The sequence below is a fragment of the Triturus cristatus genome, chromosome 3_2 (genome assembly GCF_964204655.1).
Source record: "Triturus cristatus chromosome 3_2, aTriCri1.1, whole genome shotgun sequence".
Taxonomy (NCBI): domain Eukaryota; kingdom Metazoa; phylum Chordata; class Amphibia; order Caudata; family Salamandridae; genus Triturus; species Triturus cristatus.
Genome location: NC_140584.1, coordinates 1131014149 through 1131032594, shown reverse-complemented (window position 1 = coordinate 1131032594; position 18446 = coordinate 1131014149). Strand labels below are relative to the sequence as shown.

Sequence of the window (18446 nt, the reverse complement as noted above, 5' to 3'; positions counted from 1 at the left end):
ACAGCGACAGCAAAAACACATTCAACAAGAGCTGTGTCCACTTCAGCTGCTCTGTCTTTAGGTGTTCCACTAGAGAAGATATGTTGTACTGGGATGTGGAAGAGCTTTCACACATTTACGCAGCACTGCTGCCTGGAATCAGCACAACGCAGAGACACAGCTGTAGGCCAGCCAGCTCTGTGCCATCTGTTTCAATAAGTTGAACCGCTTTACATAGAGGTGCTTATTCATATTTAAATTCCAGTGCATATCATTCTGTGGTGTATTGTCTATTACGTTTTTTCCTTTATGGTTATTTATCTGTTATAGATTTAAATGCTTACAAGCTCAATATATAGCCAGGATAACCAATATACAAGCTCTTATCAAGAAATTTCAAGTCCAATACTCCCTTCCAGCAAGAGTGTTCATGCAACTCATAGGCATGATGGCGTCATGCATCTTCATTGTGCCTTATGCAAGACTTCAAATGTGTCCCTTGCAAGAATGTCTAGCACGTCAGTGGAACCAAGCTCACGGACAACTTACAGATCTGGTGTTGGTAGACAGCCGCACACATCGCTCTCTGAAATGGTGGAACATAACAAACCTGTCCAAAGGGCGGCCGTTCCTAGAGCCTCTTCCACACATAGTGCTGACAACGGACGCATCGCTTACAGGATGGGGTGCCCATCTCCTCGGCCACACCACTCAGGACAAATGGACCACTCAACAGAAAGTGCTCCATATCAATTACCTGGAACTGCTAGCAGTGTTCTTAGCACTAAAATCATTCCAACTACATCTCCAGAACAAAACTGTCCTCATACGGACAGACAACATGACAGCCACGTACTACATACAAAAACAAGGAGGCACACATTCTCTCCAGCTGTCCCAGCTCACACAGAACATTTGGAGATGGGCCATTCCCCAGAAGATATACCTACTTGCAGAACACCTTCCAGGGGTTCACAATCAAATTGCCGATCTGTTAAGTCAACAAACTCAACAGATTCACGAATGAGAACTACATCCCCAAGTCCTCCTGCCCTTTTTCCAACAATTGGGCCAACCAGACATAGATCTGTTCGCCAAACACAAACGCGAAATGCCCAACCTTCGCTGCAAGGTTTCCCCACCCGGAGTCAAAGGGCAATGCGATATGGATGAATTGGTCAGGCAGATTTGCGTACGCTTTTCTGCCTCTCCCACTCATTCCATTAGTGGTACGCAAGCTCAGGCAACGGTCTCAAACTGATCCTAGTAGCTCCCACATGGGCACGCCAGCCCTGGTTCCCAGCACTACTGGTACTCTCGCTAGTTCCACACCAAAAACTGCGTCTCGCCCCGTCCTTAAAAACCGAGAACCATGGAGAAATCAGACACCCAGATCCAAGTCAACTGAATCTGGCGATCTGGCTCCTGAAGTCCTAGAGTTCGGTTACTCCAACCTGCCCCCAGACTGCATGAATATTATAAAGGAGGCCAGAAGACCTACCACTAGAGCCTGCTATGCTGCAAAATGGAAAAGATTTGCCATTTATTGCTCTAACAATCATATAAACCCACTAGATGCATCCATCCAGGACATCATTTGCTACTTACTGCACTTGCAAAGATATAATTTGGCATACTCATCCATACGTTTCCGCCTAGCAGCATTAGCAGCCTACTTACAAAATAGACAACACTTATCACTCTTTAGAGTACCTGCGATCAAAGCCTTCATGGAAGGACTAAAAAGGATTATTCCTCCCACATTACCACCCTCTCCAGTGTGGAATCTAAACATTGTTCTTACAAGACAACATGGGACCCCCATTTGAACCTCTGCATAAATGCGAACTAGAGTTCCTCACATGGAAAGTGGCTTTCCTTATCGCTATCACATCCCTCAGAAGGGTAAGTGAAATCCAGGCTTTAACCATACAAGAACCATTCTTACAATTACACCGTAACAAAGTGGTTCTTACAACAAATCCGAAATTCCTTCCAAAAGTCATATCTCCGTTCCATCTTAACCAATCAGTAGAGTTACCAGTGTTCTTCCCAAATCCACACTTGGTAGCTGAAAGAGCTCTTCATACCTTAGACGTTAAGAGCCCTTCTTTACTACATTGACAGAACCAAATCATTCCGCAAAACAAAAAAATTGTTTGTTGCTTTCTCTCCACCACATAAAGGCAACCCCATTTCCAAATCTGGGATAGTGAGGTGGATAGTTTAAATGTATCCAAATATGCTACCACAAGGCTAAACGCACACTAACGGTTCCCCCTAGAGTGCATTCCACACGCAAAATAGGGGCTTCCATGGCATTCTTAGGAAACATTCCCTTAGATATTTGTAAGGCAGCCACATGGTCTACAACACACACCTTCACTAAACACTATTGTGTTGACGTGCAAGCAAAGCAGCAAGCTTCTGTGGGTCAGGCTGTCCTTAAATTTTTTTTCCAAACTGCTGCAACCGATACAGGTGACCACCGCTAGGTGAGATACTGCTATATAGTCTATCCTAAGTGTGTGATCTGCAGCTCATATGCCTCGAACGGCATATGCTACTTATCGGTATGCATCTGTTGTTGGCATTTAGAGCTGCAGAGCCACACACGCCCACCCACTTCCCCGGGACCTGTATCTGTTCCAGCATTGTCTGTCTTAGACATCACACATGGACATCTCTCTCTTTTCTACAAACTCCATAATTTCCCATCATGGCGAAAAACAATCGAACGATGAAGTTGATGCCCATGCGCACTGTCGTCCAAGGGAGGAGTCCCCTATCTCGTGAACAAAGACTTCTTGCGAAGACCACAACAACCTGCAAGCATCCGAGCCCAACACCAGATGTCGATCTACTATCCTAAGTGTGTGGCTCTGCAGCTCTACATGCCAAGAACAGATGCATACTGGTAAGTAGCATATTCCTTTCTGTCTGTATTTATCTGTAAAAATCAGTGAAAACGGGGGGAGCCTTAGTTATAGTTCAAGTTTGGTCCTTTTTAAAAAAAGACATAGGCTGTTAAACTGATGGCCTATTGCCATTATAGCTTCTGTTATACATACTGGTTTACTATAATGCTGTGGGACTCCCACTTCGAGGGTGGTGAAGGATTCAAGCATGTGAATCTATGAAAGATACAAATACTGGATAACTGTTACTGGTAAGTAACTTCTTTTCTTACAAGGGGGGTAGGTTAAAAGCCTCTTTTTAGCATGAGAAAAGCAGACCTAAAAATGGTCATGAAGAAAAGGAGTTCTGATTTGCATTCCATAGAGCAGGATAATAAAGTTAACTTTAAAGAATTCATACATGCAACTACCGTGTGCAGTAGAAAAAGTGGAGGTTTTTGAAGTGGTCATTAAAGACTGCAGTTACTAAATCAGGATACCTTACCGATAAGATGGGGAGTATAGTTGGAGTTTTGGAATGTGAGTAATCTTTGTTTAGGGTGGAGACCCATCTTCATATTAAAGAGTTAGTGTTCAGGACAATAGGATTGGACCCTTGGGTTTTTCTTCACGGTGTCCAATGCAGCTGAGTTTGATGATGGCCGACAATACCGCTACTGTGACCTAAGGTCAATGTAATGGAAGGAGGTCCTTGAGTTAATGAAGGAAAATTCAAGTGTGTAATCGGGCAGTAGGCCCTTCAAACAATCTGCGTTCATATTGATTGCTTAAAAAACAAAAACATGATTGGTAAAATGGAATGCTTTTATCAGGCTACATAAATATTCATACACATTTTTCAGAATGTAGTTAGAAAATATTTCAAGGTATGGGTTTGTCCATTAGAAATACAAGAATGTACCAACGCCCAGTGTGTGTACCTCCCGGTCTCCCTCATTGGGGTATTATATAGCGGTTTCTTTCCACGCCATTGACGGTCCATAGTAGCTTCTTTAAAGCATGGAAAGTCCATCTAAATAGCTCTGCCGTTCTGTATCCTCTTTGGTGTTTAACCCCAGGTTTGCGTTTCTGGGTCATCCGATTACAATACTCTCCCGATGTTGGTGGAATGGCCAACGGTTCATTCCTTTGGTTGTCTCTTTTGCAAGCCACCTTTTGCAGTTTAGTTTGCCTGTCTAGCCCATCAGTCAGTGTTCTGTTGGCCAGTGGGCCACACCCATCCCCGTTTCGATGAACTAGGGATGGATCTGGTACTATATGATCCCTATGCGTAGTTTGCCATGTGGGGGTTATGCAGGTGTTCTAGGCTCTGTTTGTTTTGCTTGTCCTTTGGTGTTTGTACAAAGCTGGCTCTTTACACAGTGCACCCCGTTTAGGTCCACTATATAAAGCGTCCAGACAAACCCTAATTGGTTACAGAGGCGCAAATGATATTCCAGATCTTCTCATGTGGTAGTGTAGGCGAGCAGTTGCACGTATCAGAGAATAGTTTTTGACAGACGCCATTCATGAGACACTCAAGAACTCCTAAACAACCATTGGCAAAGCAAATGGAACTGGCTTGCATTTCCAGTCTTGACTAAAGCATTTTTCTTCTGCAGTGAAAAAAGTAAAAAATGTGTCTTTCTAAGATTTTTTTTTTTTTATATGTAACCTAATCCTTCACGCTTTTCAGTGTAAACTCTCAATAGGATTCAGAATGTTAGAAAATAGTGTCAGTTGTTTGAGTTTTGACAAATAATCCTCTGGGAAGTACACAAGGCTGGGTCCAATATATTTTACAAAATTGATATCTATAGGTCTTGCAGACACCTGCACTGTTAAGCCAGGCCTCAGCATGCACAATATTTGTAAACAAAAAGATTTCACACAAGTGTAGTATATTTGTTAAGAGCTAGTGAAGAAAGCTGTATAGATGGTCCTATAAGCTCCTCGGATGTAGGGAATGGACCTAATTGAGTAAACCTGAACTGGGTCCACAGGGTCTAGTCGCAAGAGTATTCAACACCAAGGCTAACTGGTTGAATTTTGCAGCACCAGTCTGCCATTATTTTTCATATAAATGTGAATGTTTACTTTTTAAATACTGTAGTTGGTGGAGAAAGCTAAAGTGACAGTGATAAAATAGTTGCATTTAAAAATAAGACCCAAGACTCATGTAGGGGTCACTCAGCTGATTGCATTGCTACATACATGCTGGCATGAATAGTCACATGGTTCAAATATCAGTTTTAGGTCTTTATAATATTTGATATTAAACCTATGGATTTAAAATATATGCATTGTTTTTTTCTATATTTAGTTCCAGTTATGATGCAAATCTCCACAATTTGTTTTGTTCTTTGAATACATTTTTTGTGTTGATTTATAGAAGCAAGTAAAAAGTGTGTTTAACCATTGTTCCACCAGACAAAGAAGAGTGGCAAGCCTGGGCCTTTCCTGCTCTCCGGGTCCAGAGACAAGACCATTAAGATGTGGGACATCAGCATCGGCATGTGCCTTATGACACTCGTAAGTGTAATGTTACTGTGCCCCACTCTTGTGCTTACAAAGGTTACCCTTTTGCATACCCATGCTTTTCATTATCCCATGTATGCATAAAAGTATTAAAACACTAACTTGTTTTCCTACATAATCCTTTAAACGTATAGTTTATTCCTGTGGCACAAGCTACACCAACTTTGTTTTTATGCATGTTGCCGTTGTCCATGTGTCTTATTATTGCATCATTAAGAGGAGTTTATTTTGGTACCGGATAATCGGAATTGTATACCTGAGCCATGAACATTTGCTAACATGTATATTCTACCTCAGTGACAACCGTTAGTTGTATTCTGGCTGTGTTTTCATAATGAATTGAATGTTCTTTTTAATGGCACTGTATTTCTGATCTAGCACAAATTAGAATGAACTGCTGTGTAGACAACCTGTTAAACAGTATTTTCAGAAACCGTTTTAAAAGTTTTGATTGCATTTAAATGTGAGCTGCCAACAAAGTATATGTTCTTATTCAAACTGTGGACTTCAAAGATGAAATTAATTCACCTAAACTGCTGTCTAGGCACCTTTGAACCTCCATGGCCATTGAAGAATGAATTGCAATTTTGCAGCTCTTCTAGAGATACAATCCAAAAGAGAAGGTACTGCTGCAGCCTCTCACTTGATGGGATGTGCACTAGGGGGTAGCCTGTTATAATTTTACTAGCGTATCATCCTCTGATTTCTCATTTCTGAAAACTTCCTAGCTGATTTTGATAATCTGTATGCTCAGCAGCACCCTGCAAAGTAACAAGTGGGAAACTCCCCTGTATTAAACCGCACAAATTATTTTCCCTCTGTCACCAGAGTAATCTTTAGAATCTCACCTGTCGGTCAGTGTGTTAAGCATGTGCTCATACTATAGATCAAGCCTTTTTCCATTGCTTCATAGGGCACTTTAAAACCGATTCATCTGTGATGGGGGATATTTTAATTTATGTAAGGTCTTTATAGCGAGTGCAGAGCCGCAAGCAGGTGTCTCAGAATACAGGTGGTTAAAAGGGGAGCACTGGAAATTCCATACTCCAGAATCCAGCAGGACAAGTTTTTGTCTTCAAAGCATGGAAAAGTCTTGAGGGGGAAGAACTGTATAATCATGGTTTCATTCTTACTCATCTGATAGGCATGCAGATGTAAAATGTTTGTGGATGTCCAGCAAAAGTCTAGCATGTAAATTGTAATCTGAGGTGGCAGTGACCTTTAAGTTTGCAGCATATGATCTAAGGTGCCTGTATTCTTAGTTGGGATTGGAAGAGTTTACTTGAATGGTGTGGGGCATGGCTGTGAACACACTACACAGCTTTTTGATGCGTACCGTTGCTCGACATGGGATATTGATACTTTTAAGCGCTGAATAGTCCTGCCCTCGAATGGGGATCCCGGAGTACTTTTCATATGTACATTTTTGTGTCAAGTCTTTCCCTTCTGGAAGGCCAGAATTTATGCAGAAAAAAATTAACTATCAGCCTATAAACAAACTATATTGCACATTCCATTCACTTTTTAAAAAGGAAAATGTACTGTTCGAGGCATGTGGGCTGCTGAATTCATATCTGTGCATAGATCGCCGCCTAGTGTTGGGTCCGGATGTTTGCACGTTGTTGTCCTGGAAGAGTCTTCGAAGTATCCTTGGATAGGTGACTCCTCCCCTGGACTACAGTGCGCATGGGCATCCTCTCCATCCTCAGATTGTTTTTTTCCGCCATTGGGTTCGGATGTGCTATCTTAGCTCAAGTTAGGAAAAACTTTTGTCGAGGCCACAAGGCCTTTAGTTCGCGTCGGTACTGTTTATCGATCGGGTTTCGATACGATCTGTTAGTTTACTGACTTTCAGCACCGACTTTGTTCGCATTTACCTGTCCATCGACTACTTCGACGATGGAATCGAGGACGCCATTCAAAAGGTGTCCGGTATGTAATGCGAAGTACCCACACATCGACGTCCATCCGGTGTGCAACAAATGCCTTTCGCCGGACCACGACGAATCGACATGCATGGCCTGTGCCCGATTCCGTTCCAAGAAGACTCTGCGGAATCGTCGAGCGGCGAGGCTCGAGGCGCAGCACGCGGCACCGGCCCCAGCTGACCTCTTCGACGAAGCCGACGACGTCGAAGAAGTAGAAGTCTTACCCTCCGGTCCCGTTTCCGACCACGACCCCGGATCGGACGAGGCCGACGAGTCACTCTTCCACAGAGGTGAAGACGACACCGAGGTAGGAGACGACGAGGAGGCCTTAGGGGCCGAAGAGAGTAGCGCCAATGATGAACAAGGCCTACCTGTTCAAACCGAAAACTCACCAGTGCCACAGACTATGGCTCCGGTCGAGGGATCGCCTTCGGGCCTTACCCGAGACCTATCACACAGTCCTTCGGCCCCGCCCTCGGGCCCGGCCTCGGATGTTCAGCGGCAGCCATTACCGCTTAAATCAGCTGGTTTCCCTTCCACGAAACCGAAAGCTGCTCAAGCTCCTACGAAATCGAAACTGAAAGTGGCGCAAGTCGGATCGAAGCCTTCAACACCTTCGACGCCAGCGCACCGTGTCGGCACCGACCGCACCAAGAGAGACTTCGGTGCCGAACTCGAAAGGGGCGACGTGGGAGTCGACAAACGGAAGAAGGTCATCGGCGCCGACAAACCTGCTCGGTTACCGGCTTCGACGCCGCCGACACCGAGGGCCGTACAGCCTGCTACGCCTCGCATCACTCCCTCGACGACACCAAAACCTCACGTGTCGAAGACGTCGACGGTGGTCTCCGCACCTCGACTCGATGCCCCACTGGCGCCGAAGATATCTACAGCCGCGACCCAGACCGGGGCCACGTCCTCTAAGGCGCCCCGAGTACGACCTGGTGCACAGCCAGGCTGCAAAACCACGGCTGCCCTCCAGGACCCGTCGGGTTCCGGTTCGATCGGGGCTCCGGCGGTTTCGTCGGTGCCGACCAACATTACCTTCGGCTTGCCTCCATCCACAATCCCGAAGGTGTTTCAACTCAGGACACGGGTCACCAAGACTACGGTTACACCTGTTGAGACGCCTCCGTCACACGTCATCGACGCCAACACTGGCAGGATGATTCTCCACGACCGAAGGATAACTTCGGAACCGCCATTGGAACCTTTCAGGATCCCGCTAAAGAGGAAGCTGCCGGTGGACTCAGAACCTCTCCTGTATGAACCTTTCCATTCACCCTACAAGGATCCACACCAGGCCTCCCCCACACGCTCCGACACGGATGCATTGGGGGACTACATGGATGACCAAGTCCCCTACCATGTGGACACGGACCCTGATGCCCAGCAGGACCCTGACCAAACTTGGGGCGACCCTGCAGACCCCAGTGCACCTCTGGATGCACAGGACCCACAGCTATATGGGGCAAAAACATCACCCACAGAGGATACTGCAGCGTTCAACGCTCTAATTGAACGTGCAGCAAACAACCACGATGTGCAGCTTCACTCTGATATCATCGAAGATGACTTTCTAATGGACACCTTTGCATCCTCAGAAAGACATGTAAAAACTCTGCCAATGTTGAAGGGAGTCCTCAAGCCAGCCACTGACATTTTCAAGGAACCCACCAGGGCACGAGTGATAAACCCCAGGATCGACAAAAAACACAGATCAGCACCTGGGGATCCTACTTACATCAGAGGCCAATTACCACTCGACTCCATCGTTGTGGCGAATGCCCGCAAGAGGGCACACTCGCAGACAACGGGTGACGCTCCTCCCCCGGACAAAGAGTCCAGGGTGCTAGAGACCTCCGGCAAGCGAGTTGCCGCACAAGCTGCAAACATATGGCGCATAGCTAACACTCAAGCGCTCCTCGCTCGCTACGATAGAGCGCACTATGACACGCTGGAACAACTTCTTCAACACCTCCCTGACCCCTACAAAGAAGGTGCAGAAATCCTTATCGGAGAGGGACAGCTACTCACAAATGCTGCCATCAAATGTGCACTAGACGCTGCAGACACGGCTGCCAGAGCCATCAACACTAGCGTCATCCTACGACGTCACGCCTGGCTACGTATCTCAGGATTCAAGCCTGAGGTACAAAACAATATACTTAACCAGCCCGTCAACCCCGACTATTTGTTCGGGCCTGAGGTTGACACCACCCTCGAGGATAAAAAAGGACACGGACACTGCAAAGTCCATGGGCGCCCTACAAACTCAGTCCTTTCGGAGCGGCTCCTTTCGTCGCCCCGGAAACAAGGGAGCAGGCAGAGGACAGGGGTCACAACAAACATATAACAAGGGCAATACGCAGACCACCTACGATAAGAACACCCGAGGTGGCTATCGTGGCTCCAGTACCAAGGGCAGAGGACGTGGCTACGGCAACACCAGGTCCTCCCCCAAGAACAAGCAGTGACGCCCTCTCCCTTCCTCCCGACCACATAACACCTGTCGGGGGAAGGCTACAACGGTTCCTGTCCATGTGGAACTCCATCACCACGGACAGGTGGGTCAAAGATATTATAAAATACGGTTACTGTCTGGAGTTGACCTCCACTCCACCCACAATACCACCAAGAAACCGTCCTATGTCCTCAGAGCACTTAACGCTCTTACAGCAAGAGGTAGAAAGTATGCTTCTAAAAGGCGCTATCGAGGTCGTACCCATCCACGAGCAGGGCACGGGGGTTTACTCCCTCTACTTCTTAATCCCAAAAAAGGACGGGTCGCTCAGGCCTATATTAGACCTGAGACCCCTGAACCAGTACATTCTTTCAGAGCACTTTCACATGCTCACTCTACAGCAAGTTCTTCCGCTTCTCAAGCAGGGAGACTTCCTAGCATCACTGGACCTCAAGGATGCGTATTTTCACATACCCATCCACCCCTCACACAAAAGGTACCTCAGGTTCACTGTTCAGGGGCAGCACTATCAGTTCAAAGTCCTTCCCTTCGGCGTGACAACAGCGCCCAGGGTTTTCACGAAGTGCCTAGCTACGGTGGCAGCACATTTACGGAGACAGCATATACACGTCTACCCCTACCTAGACGACTGGCTCGTTCAAGCGAGGTCAGCCCAGCAATGTGCAAGCCACGTGTCCCGTACCATTCACCTTCTTCACAGTCTGGGATTCTCACTAAATTACCCAAAGTCCCATCTCCAGCCCGCACACGTACAACAGTACCTAGGTGCGACTATAGACACTCTGGCGGCCACAGCTCAGCCAAATTTAGTGAGGATCAACAGCATACAACTGCTGATCTCCAAGTTCAAACCCAATCACTCACTTCCAGCGCGAGTGTTTATGCAGTTGATAGGCATGATGGCCTCCTGCATCTTCATAGTCCCGCACGCGAGGTTACATATGCGCCCACTTCAGGAGTGCCTAGCACGTCAGTGGAATCAGGCTCAAGGACAGTTGAAAGACCTAGTGTTGGTGAGCGGTCGGGCGTACAACTCTCTGCATTGGTGGAATCCACAAAACCTTTGCAAGGGCCGACCGTTCCAGGAGCCTGTCCCACAGATAGTACTGACAGCGGACGCGTCTCTCCAGGGTTGGGGAGCTCATGTACTCCACTACACAGTGCAGGGACTATGGACGACACAACAGAAGAAGATGCACATCAACCTTCTGGAACTGATGGCAATCTTCCTGGCCATGAAGGCTTTCAAAGTACACCTGTGCAACAAGGTCGTGTTGATCCGGACGGACAACATGACCGCAATGTACTACATACAGAAGCAGGGAGGAACACACTCTCCACAGTTGTCTCATCTGGCTCAGAGCATGTGGAAGTGGGCCATTCAGAGGAACATGTTCCTCATGGCAGAACACCTCCCTGGCAAGGACAACCAGATGGCGGATCTGCTCAGCAGACACAGCCACCAGATGCACGAGTGGGAGTTACACCCATCGGTACTCAAACCGTACTTCCAGCAGTGGGGTCACCCAGAGATAGACCTATTCGCGACAAGCGAAAACGCAAAATGCCAAAGCTTCGCCGCCAGATTCCCACATCCGCAGTCGCAGGGCAATGCGATATGGATGAACTGGTCAGGCAGATTTGCGTACGCTTTTCCCCCAGCACCGTTGATACCGCTGGTGGCTCGCAAACTCCGACAACACTCCCTGACACTCGTCCTAGTTGCTCCCACGTGGGCACGCCAGCCGTGGTACACCACCTTCCTCGAACTTTCCGTGGTGCCGCATCAAAGGCTGCGGATCAAACCCGCGCATTTGACGCAGAACCATGGAGAGATTCAGCACCCAGATCCGCAACAGCTGAACCTGGCGATCTGGCTCCTGAAGTCCTAGAGTTTGGCTATCTCAACCTGCCACCTGACTGTATGGACATCATCAAGGAGGCCAGGAGACCCACTACCAGAGCTTGCTATGCAGCCAAATGGAAACGGTTCGTCATTTATTGCGGTAATAATGACGTTAACCCGCTGGACGCATCCATCCAAAACATCATCTGTTACCTCTTACACCTATACCGATGCAATCTGGCGTACACCTCTATACGTGTCCATTTGACCGCGATCTCAGCCTATCTGCAAACCAGGCAGCACCTCTCTCTATTCAGAGTACCTGCCATCAAAGCATTCTTGGAAGGGCTCAAACGAGTCATTCCACCTAGTCACCCACCGGCTCCAATGTGGAACCTCAACTTGGTCCTCACACGCCTGATGGGTCCACCTTTTGAACCTCTACACTCATGCGAGATTCAATTCCTTACCTGGAAAGTGGCCTTCCTTGTAGCGATCACTTCCCTACGAAGAGTTAGTGAACTCCAGGCACTAACCATTCAAGAGCCATTTATACAGGTTCACGCCAACAGGGTCGTGCTACGTACCAACCCCAAATTCATGCCCAAAGTAATATCGCAGTTCCACATGAATCAAACTATTGAACTGCCCGTTTTCTTCCAAAACCCACAAACTGTTGCAGAAAGGGCACTACATACACTAGATGTACGGAGGGCCCTCATGTACTACATCGACAGGACTAAACCCTTCAGGAAGACAAAACAACTGTTCGTTGCCTTTGCCCCACAACACAAAGGTAACGCCATCTCCAAAGCAGGGATAGCCAGATGGATAGTTAAGTGTATTCAAATCTGTTATCAAAAGGCAAAACGCACATTAACTATTCCACCACGAGCCCACTCAACCCGCAAGTTGGGGGCTTCAATGGCCTTCCTAGGAAATATTCCCCTGCATGATATATGCAGAGCAGCCACATGGTCCACTACACACACATTTACAAAACACTATTGCGTAGATGTGCAGTCAAAACAGCAGGCAGCTGTAGGACAGGCTGTTCTCAAAACACTTTTTCAGACCGCTGCAGCTGGCACGGGTAGCCGCCGCCAATAGAGGGCACTGCTATGTATTCTATGCACAGATATGAATTCAGCAGCCCACATGCCTCGAACTGAATATGCTACTTACCAGTATGCATCTGTTCTTGGCATGTAGGGCTGCTGACATTCATATCGCCCTCCCTCCTCCCCGGCGCCTGTCGCAGCTGCAGCTCTCAGAATTACTGCAAGCATGGTCATCACTTTCTGTATCTACTCCATCACTGCCACAATGGCGAAAAACAATCTGAGGATGGAGAGGATGCCCATGCGCACTGTAGTCCAGGGGAGGAGTCACCTATCCAAGGATACTTCGAAGACTCTTCCAGGACAACAACGTGCAAACATCCGGACCCAACACTAGGCGGCGATCTATGCACAGATATGAATGTCAGCAGCCCTACATGCCAAGAACAGATGCATACTGGTAAGTAGCATATTCATTCAATTGCCACTAAAAGAAATGGGTGACATTGTAGAACCTCTCTCGCACACCTGGAGGGATGCAGAGAAGCTGGAGGTGGTTGATGAAGTGAAGTTTGCGTAACAGGACTTGGAAAATGCTCAATGACCATTAGAGAGGAAGGTCTGAATGGTGAATATGCTTTAGTGTTCAGTCCAATGTACCAATTAAACCTTCAGTCAGTTTGCAGGTTTTCCAATAGAAAAGCAAATGTGCTGCTTGGATGTCTTGTGATCGCTGGATGTTGAAATGTTCCTCAATATTGATCTAGCCTGGAATAGAAACAGATTGTTGCTGTACTGTCTCGGTGTGGTAGTCAGATATCATGATGCAGAGGCATCTCCATTTGACGTCTCCTTCATGGATCTCCCCCATGGAAATCGTCTGATATAATGATTGGAGCACTGATAAAGGAATTTCCATCTCCTTGCTCCCCTGATCTTCTGCTTCAGTCTGACAGGTACTCTTGCTGACTTTTCAGTTCCTCTTTCCCATGAAGAGACATCTCCCTGTCCTTCATGGTGCACTTGGAAAAATACCTTAAATCCTTTGCATCTGTCAAGGACATGGATTTCAGGGAAGTAGAGAATACATAGACAATGTGGGTCAGTGTTTGCCATATTCCTGCCACATGCAGGACATTTTTTGACAAAATTAAAAATATCAGAAAATTACTACAAAATACTCTAAATAGAGTGAAAATGTTTTAAGAGGTTTGGAAAGATTTCTCATAGGGAAAACGTTTAGTTCTCTGCTATCCCAGGCACCAAAAAAAGAAATGACTGCCAGCTACAGAACATGATGGGATACTGGAGGGTACAGCTCTTAAATGTGCGGGTGCCATTTTTCAGTTTAGCATAAATTTAGCACGTATTGCTACTTCGCCCTAATTCCTCTACATTCAGTTTAAAAAAAAAAAAAAAAAGTTTGTGTAAGAAGTTTGGCAACTGTTTTTCTGGTGACATTTCAGTTTTTGCTAAGTATATCGTTTTTGCATCTAGAAGAGTTCTGTCGTTTACAAAGTAAGCTGAAGATTTTTTTTTAAACCTGTTTTATAAAATTTTCTAATAGGCAATGCATAGCACATAACATACAAATGAACAGTGCATATGATGAGTGAATATAAATACAATTGTCATGCAGTCTTACAATGTCAGCATTAGTTCTCAGCACACATCCGTTTACAAATTGTTGATTATGTACGAGGTCTTCTTGCTTACAAAACACATTGCGCCACATATAACCGAGTTTCTGCCCTAATACCGGAGCTCATTCCAGTTGGCAGTGCCCCCTTGCGCTAAACCCCCCACACCCCCCACCCCCAAACATCCCTCAGCGGGACTTCCCGTGCATCTAATCAGATATGCACATTTTCAATCTGCATGTTCACATAGTTACTCCACCAAGGGCTCCCAAATGTCTCTGGGACGAGATGGGGCAGGCAGGAAATCTGCATAAATCGTAAGCTGATCCTTGCAATATATGAAATCTGTAAGACAGTCTTTGAATTTGGGGGCCCGCCCTCTGCCCCATCTGCAAGCCACCCTTCCCTTGACCAGCAGGAGTCCCAATGCTTCAAATTTCCTATTCAGTTTCTGTATGCCAGTCGTGTAACCCAAGAGTGCAAGCAAAGGAGATCGCTGGACAGGGGTGCTGATCATTTTGGACAGTGCGTCTAACACCTCCCGCCAGTACTGCTGAACCTCGCTGCATTGCCACGCTAGGTGCAAGAAGTCTGCTCCCTCCCGCTGACAGCGCAGGCAACGATTGTCATTTCTCAGTTTGTATGTCTATAGCTGTGCAGGTGTATATTAAGTTGTGTAGGAACTTAACATGAATAATTCGCAGTTGGCTGCTCGCCGTGATGGGTTCGGTCTGTGAGCAACAGTAAGTTCACTGCTTGTCCGTCAGTGGCATTTTCAAATCGTTAACCCTTTCTTCCCTAACCCCATAAGTCAGCTGTGGCTGTTCTGTCAGCGCAGTTCGATATATGTGGGACACAGCGTGCGCCGGTCCTGACATTTTCAACACTGTGCAGAACCTCTAATGTGGGGTGCTCCACTGGGAATCCTGGGACATTGGCATGCTTCAGCCTTATGTACAGAAACACCTCCAGTCGGGTGACTGTCTCGGGACAAAAGCTCCTGTTCTTTAAACCTTCCCTACTGGTGCAAATCTCCCCATACACAGCGGTTCCTTTTACGGAGCATCCCTCGACATGCCACCTCCTGAGAGACTGAAGCGAGTGGTAGATGCGGAAGTGGCATTAGAGGGGAATATAGCACAGGTTTGTCCATTATTTTAGCTAAGCTCTTGCAGGTTAGAGTGTGGTGGAACACTCCCTCTCCAGAGACCGGATTTCCCAGGAAAGAATTTAGGGGCATGGGCGCCATGTATCCCTGCTAAATGGCCAGGTGGGGCATATAAGGCGGTGGATGGAGCAAGTATACTGCATAATGGGATTGTGCACTGAGGTAATATAGTTCCATATCTGGGGCTTCAAATCCCACTTGAAACTGGCTCTGTCATGATCCGACACCCGCCTTCCTCCCCATCCCTCCCCACCCACGCCAGCTTGATAAGTAAAGATCAAAGAGTCTTAAAGGGGCGTCCTGGATAGTAGGGTATGTTGATAAATGGGGATAGGGGTTTGGGCAGTATATTCATCTTCATCAATGCCACCCTGCTGGCCAGGGAGAGAGGTAGTGTGTCCTAACGGTCCACCCAGGTGCTAATAGTTTCAACAGCAGTACCATAGTTGGCACAAAGAGTTTCCTCTCTGTCCCTATTTATAGTCCAGCCCAAATATTTAATTTCGTTTTCGCACCCGCTCAATGGAAATTCTGCGGCAAATTTGGCAGTGTTAGGCATGAGCGGTAAGATCTGCGACATACTCCAGTTAAATCTTATTCCGGAAAGATCACTGTGAGAAGCTGGGTTTGTTGCAGTAACCCCCCACTTTTAGCCAGACTACTGATGCACTTTGACTTGATGTGTTCTGGGTCCGTGCCAATCCGGTTCCCAGGGCCTGTGATCTTTACCCCAAACTAACCCAATTGCCATCTCTGGCCACATGTCAGCCCCTGGTAAATGGTACCACAGGTACCCATGGCACTGTGACCAGGGAAGACCTCTAAGGGCAGCAGCACTTATTATGCCACCTTAGAGGCCCTGTACCTTTATACACACACAATGCCTTTGCAAGCTACGTGTTTTGGTACAGAACAAAGTGAAGTCAACATGGCACACATTCCTATGTGCCATGCCTACAACCCACTGCCATGGCATAGCTCAGTCACCTCCTGTGCCAATGGTGAGGGTACACGTGCATGAGCCCTGTACCCCTACAGTGTTTAAGTCCATTCTTGGACATTGTAAGTGCTGTGATGCCATTAAGAGTTTATGATGCTTGGAGCTTGTCAGTACGAACTCCACAGCACCGTAATGGCTACACTGAAACCTGAGAAGTTTTTTTAAACCCCCACAGATGCCAGTGTGGGATTTAATGAAAAATGCACACACAGAGCATCTTAGAGATTCTGGCGGGTTCCCTGACTGGTACACACCAGCCTGCCACCATGACATATTTCTGGACCCACAGGGTGGGTCCTTCGCTCCCAGAGCCCAGAAACAAAGCTTTTTCTGGGTGTAGGTGTTCACACCTCCCTCAAGCCAGGAAGAGCCATCTGTGGCAGAGGAGCTTCAAAGGCCTGACAGCCTTTGTAATGCGACCCCCAGACTCTCCTGCTATCAGGAGCTGGCCCCCTTCCTGTCCAGAAGGTGTGCCCACCTCTGTCAACTCCACCCCTCAGGTGGGGGAGGCGAGGTGAAGCCCACTCTTCAGTGCCCTCCATCTTGCAGATGGCAGGCACTCCCCAGTCAGGATTAGGGATTGGGCTCACTCCCCCATGTGGGGTGAGCACGCCAAGGGTGTAGTCACCCTAAGTTCAGTAGCCAATGGACCCTTTGGCTACTAACCTCGAGACCCCTAAAACGCCTCCTAAATGCAGTATTTAGGAGGCAGTCTTGAACAAAGAAACTACAAGAAAAGGACCGAACAGCCGGGCTGAAGCTAACAAGAGGATGACGCCCACTGACTTGGGCCCCAGGCCTACCGGCCTGTCTCCACCTCGAACTTGCTCCTGCGAAATCCCAGTGTGTCCTGCAGCCAGCAACCTCAAACCCCGGAGGACCTGCCTGCCTTCAACCACAAAGACTGTCTTCCGTGAACACCGGATTTGTTCATCTGCAACCTCTGGCTCCGGCCGGACACTGCAAATCTTTACCTCTCTGCACCCGCTGTCCACAGCTCGAGTGGGCAAACATTACGAGGAGGTCCCCACGGCGATCCTAACCCGAGATCCAGCGCACCCCTGGCCTGCCTCAAACCTCCAGCCGACGCCTGCAGCCTAAAATCAGGAAGGTCCCCCCAACCACGACCCGGAGTTGGTAAGAAGATCCAACCCAAAAATGCCCCCCTGCACCTGACGCCCCATGGTCTTGGGTTGCCAAACCGATGGTGCCTAACCAACCCCCAACTTACCTCTTGAAGTGGTGGTCACACCCAGAAGACCTTCGTCCCCAAGCCTGCAGTGCCTTTGTAAACCGTATGTTCCCCATTGCAAACAGAGCGCCGAATGTCGAAACAGCAACCTGCACCTGGCCGCCCTAATGCCTCTGAGGGTACACCGTTGCTACTTTTTCCCCCATTTACCCTGAGCTAAAGTCCAGGAGCTTTGCTCCCACAACCAAGTGACCTGCTCGTCAGCAGCCACCAACCAGAGGCCTCCTGTCATCCATTGGATAACATTAGGCCTCAGCACTCTGCACCCGGCTGCCCTAGTGCCGCTGAGGGTGTAACAAGTGTGCCTCCTTGACCCTGGGGGACCCCTGAGTCTACCCTCAGAACCTCAACTCCCACTACCAAATACTTACCTTAAAACCATTAAGATTATTTTCCTCCATAGGATAACAGGGACTGTTTTTCTTGGAAACTTTTCTAAGTGTGCAGTTTGAGAACCTAAAGAAATTCTTTAAAATGTTACTGTTTAACAAAAACCCTTTTACTTACCGGTTTACAGGAAATACCCCAGAGTAGTATCCAGGTATACTACTCTGTGTAAGAAAAGTAATCTAAAAAGTAACTTACCTGCTATTTTACTGAAAAGCCCATTCAAGTCCAAGTACTGTATTTACAAAGCATTGCATTTCTCTGC

At 47.4% G+C, this 18446-nt stretch overlaps 1 protein-coding gene across 8 annotated transcripts in view; it reads left to right on the top strand.

Moving 5' to 3' along the window:
* Positions 1-18446, top strand: part of PAFAH1B1 (platelet activating factor acetylhydrolase 1b regulatory subunit 1) — a 480612-nt gene that overhangs the window by 371171 nt on the left and 90995 nt on the right. For all 8 annotated transcript variants that reach the window (XM_085649933.1, XM_085649934.1, XM_085649932.1 and 5 more), the window contains one exon: positions 5307-5408. In XM_085649933.1, the coding sequence (XP_085506059.1) occupies positions 5307-5408 (102 nt within the window). The remainder of the gene's footprint in view (positions 1-5306; positions 5409-18446) is intronic.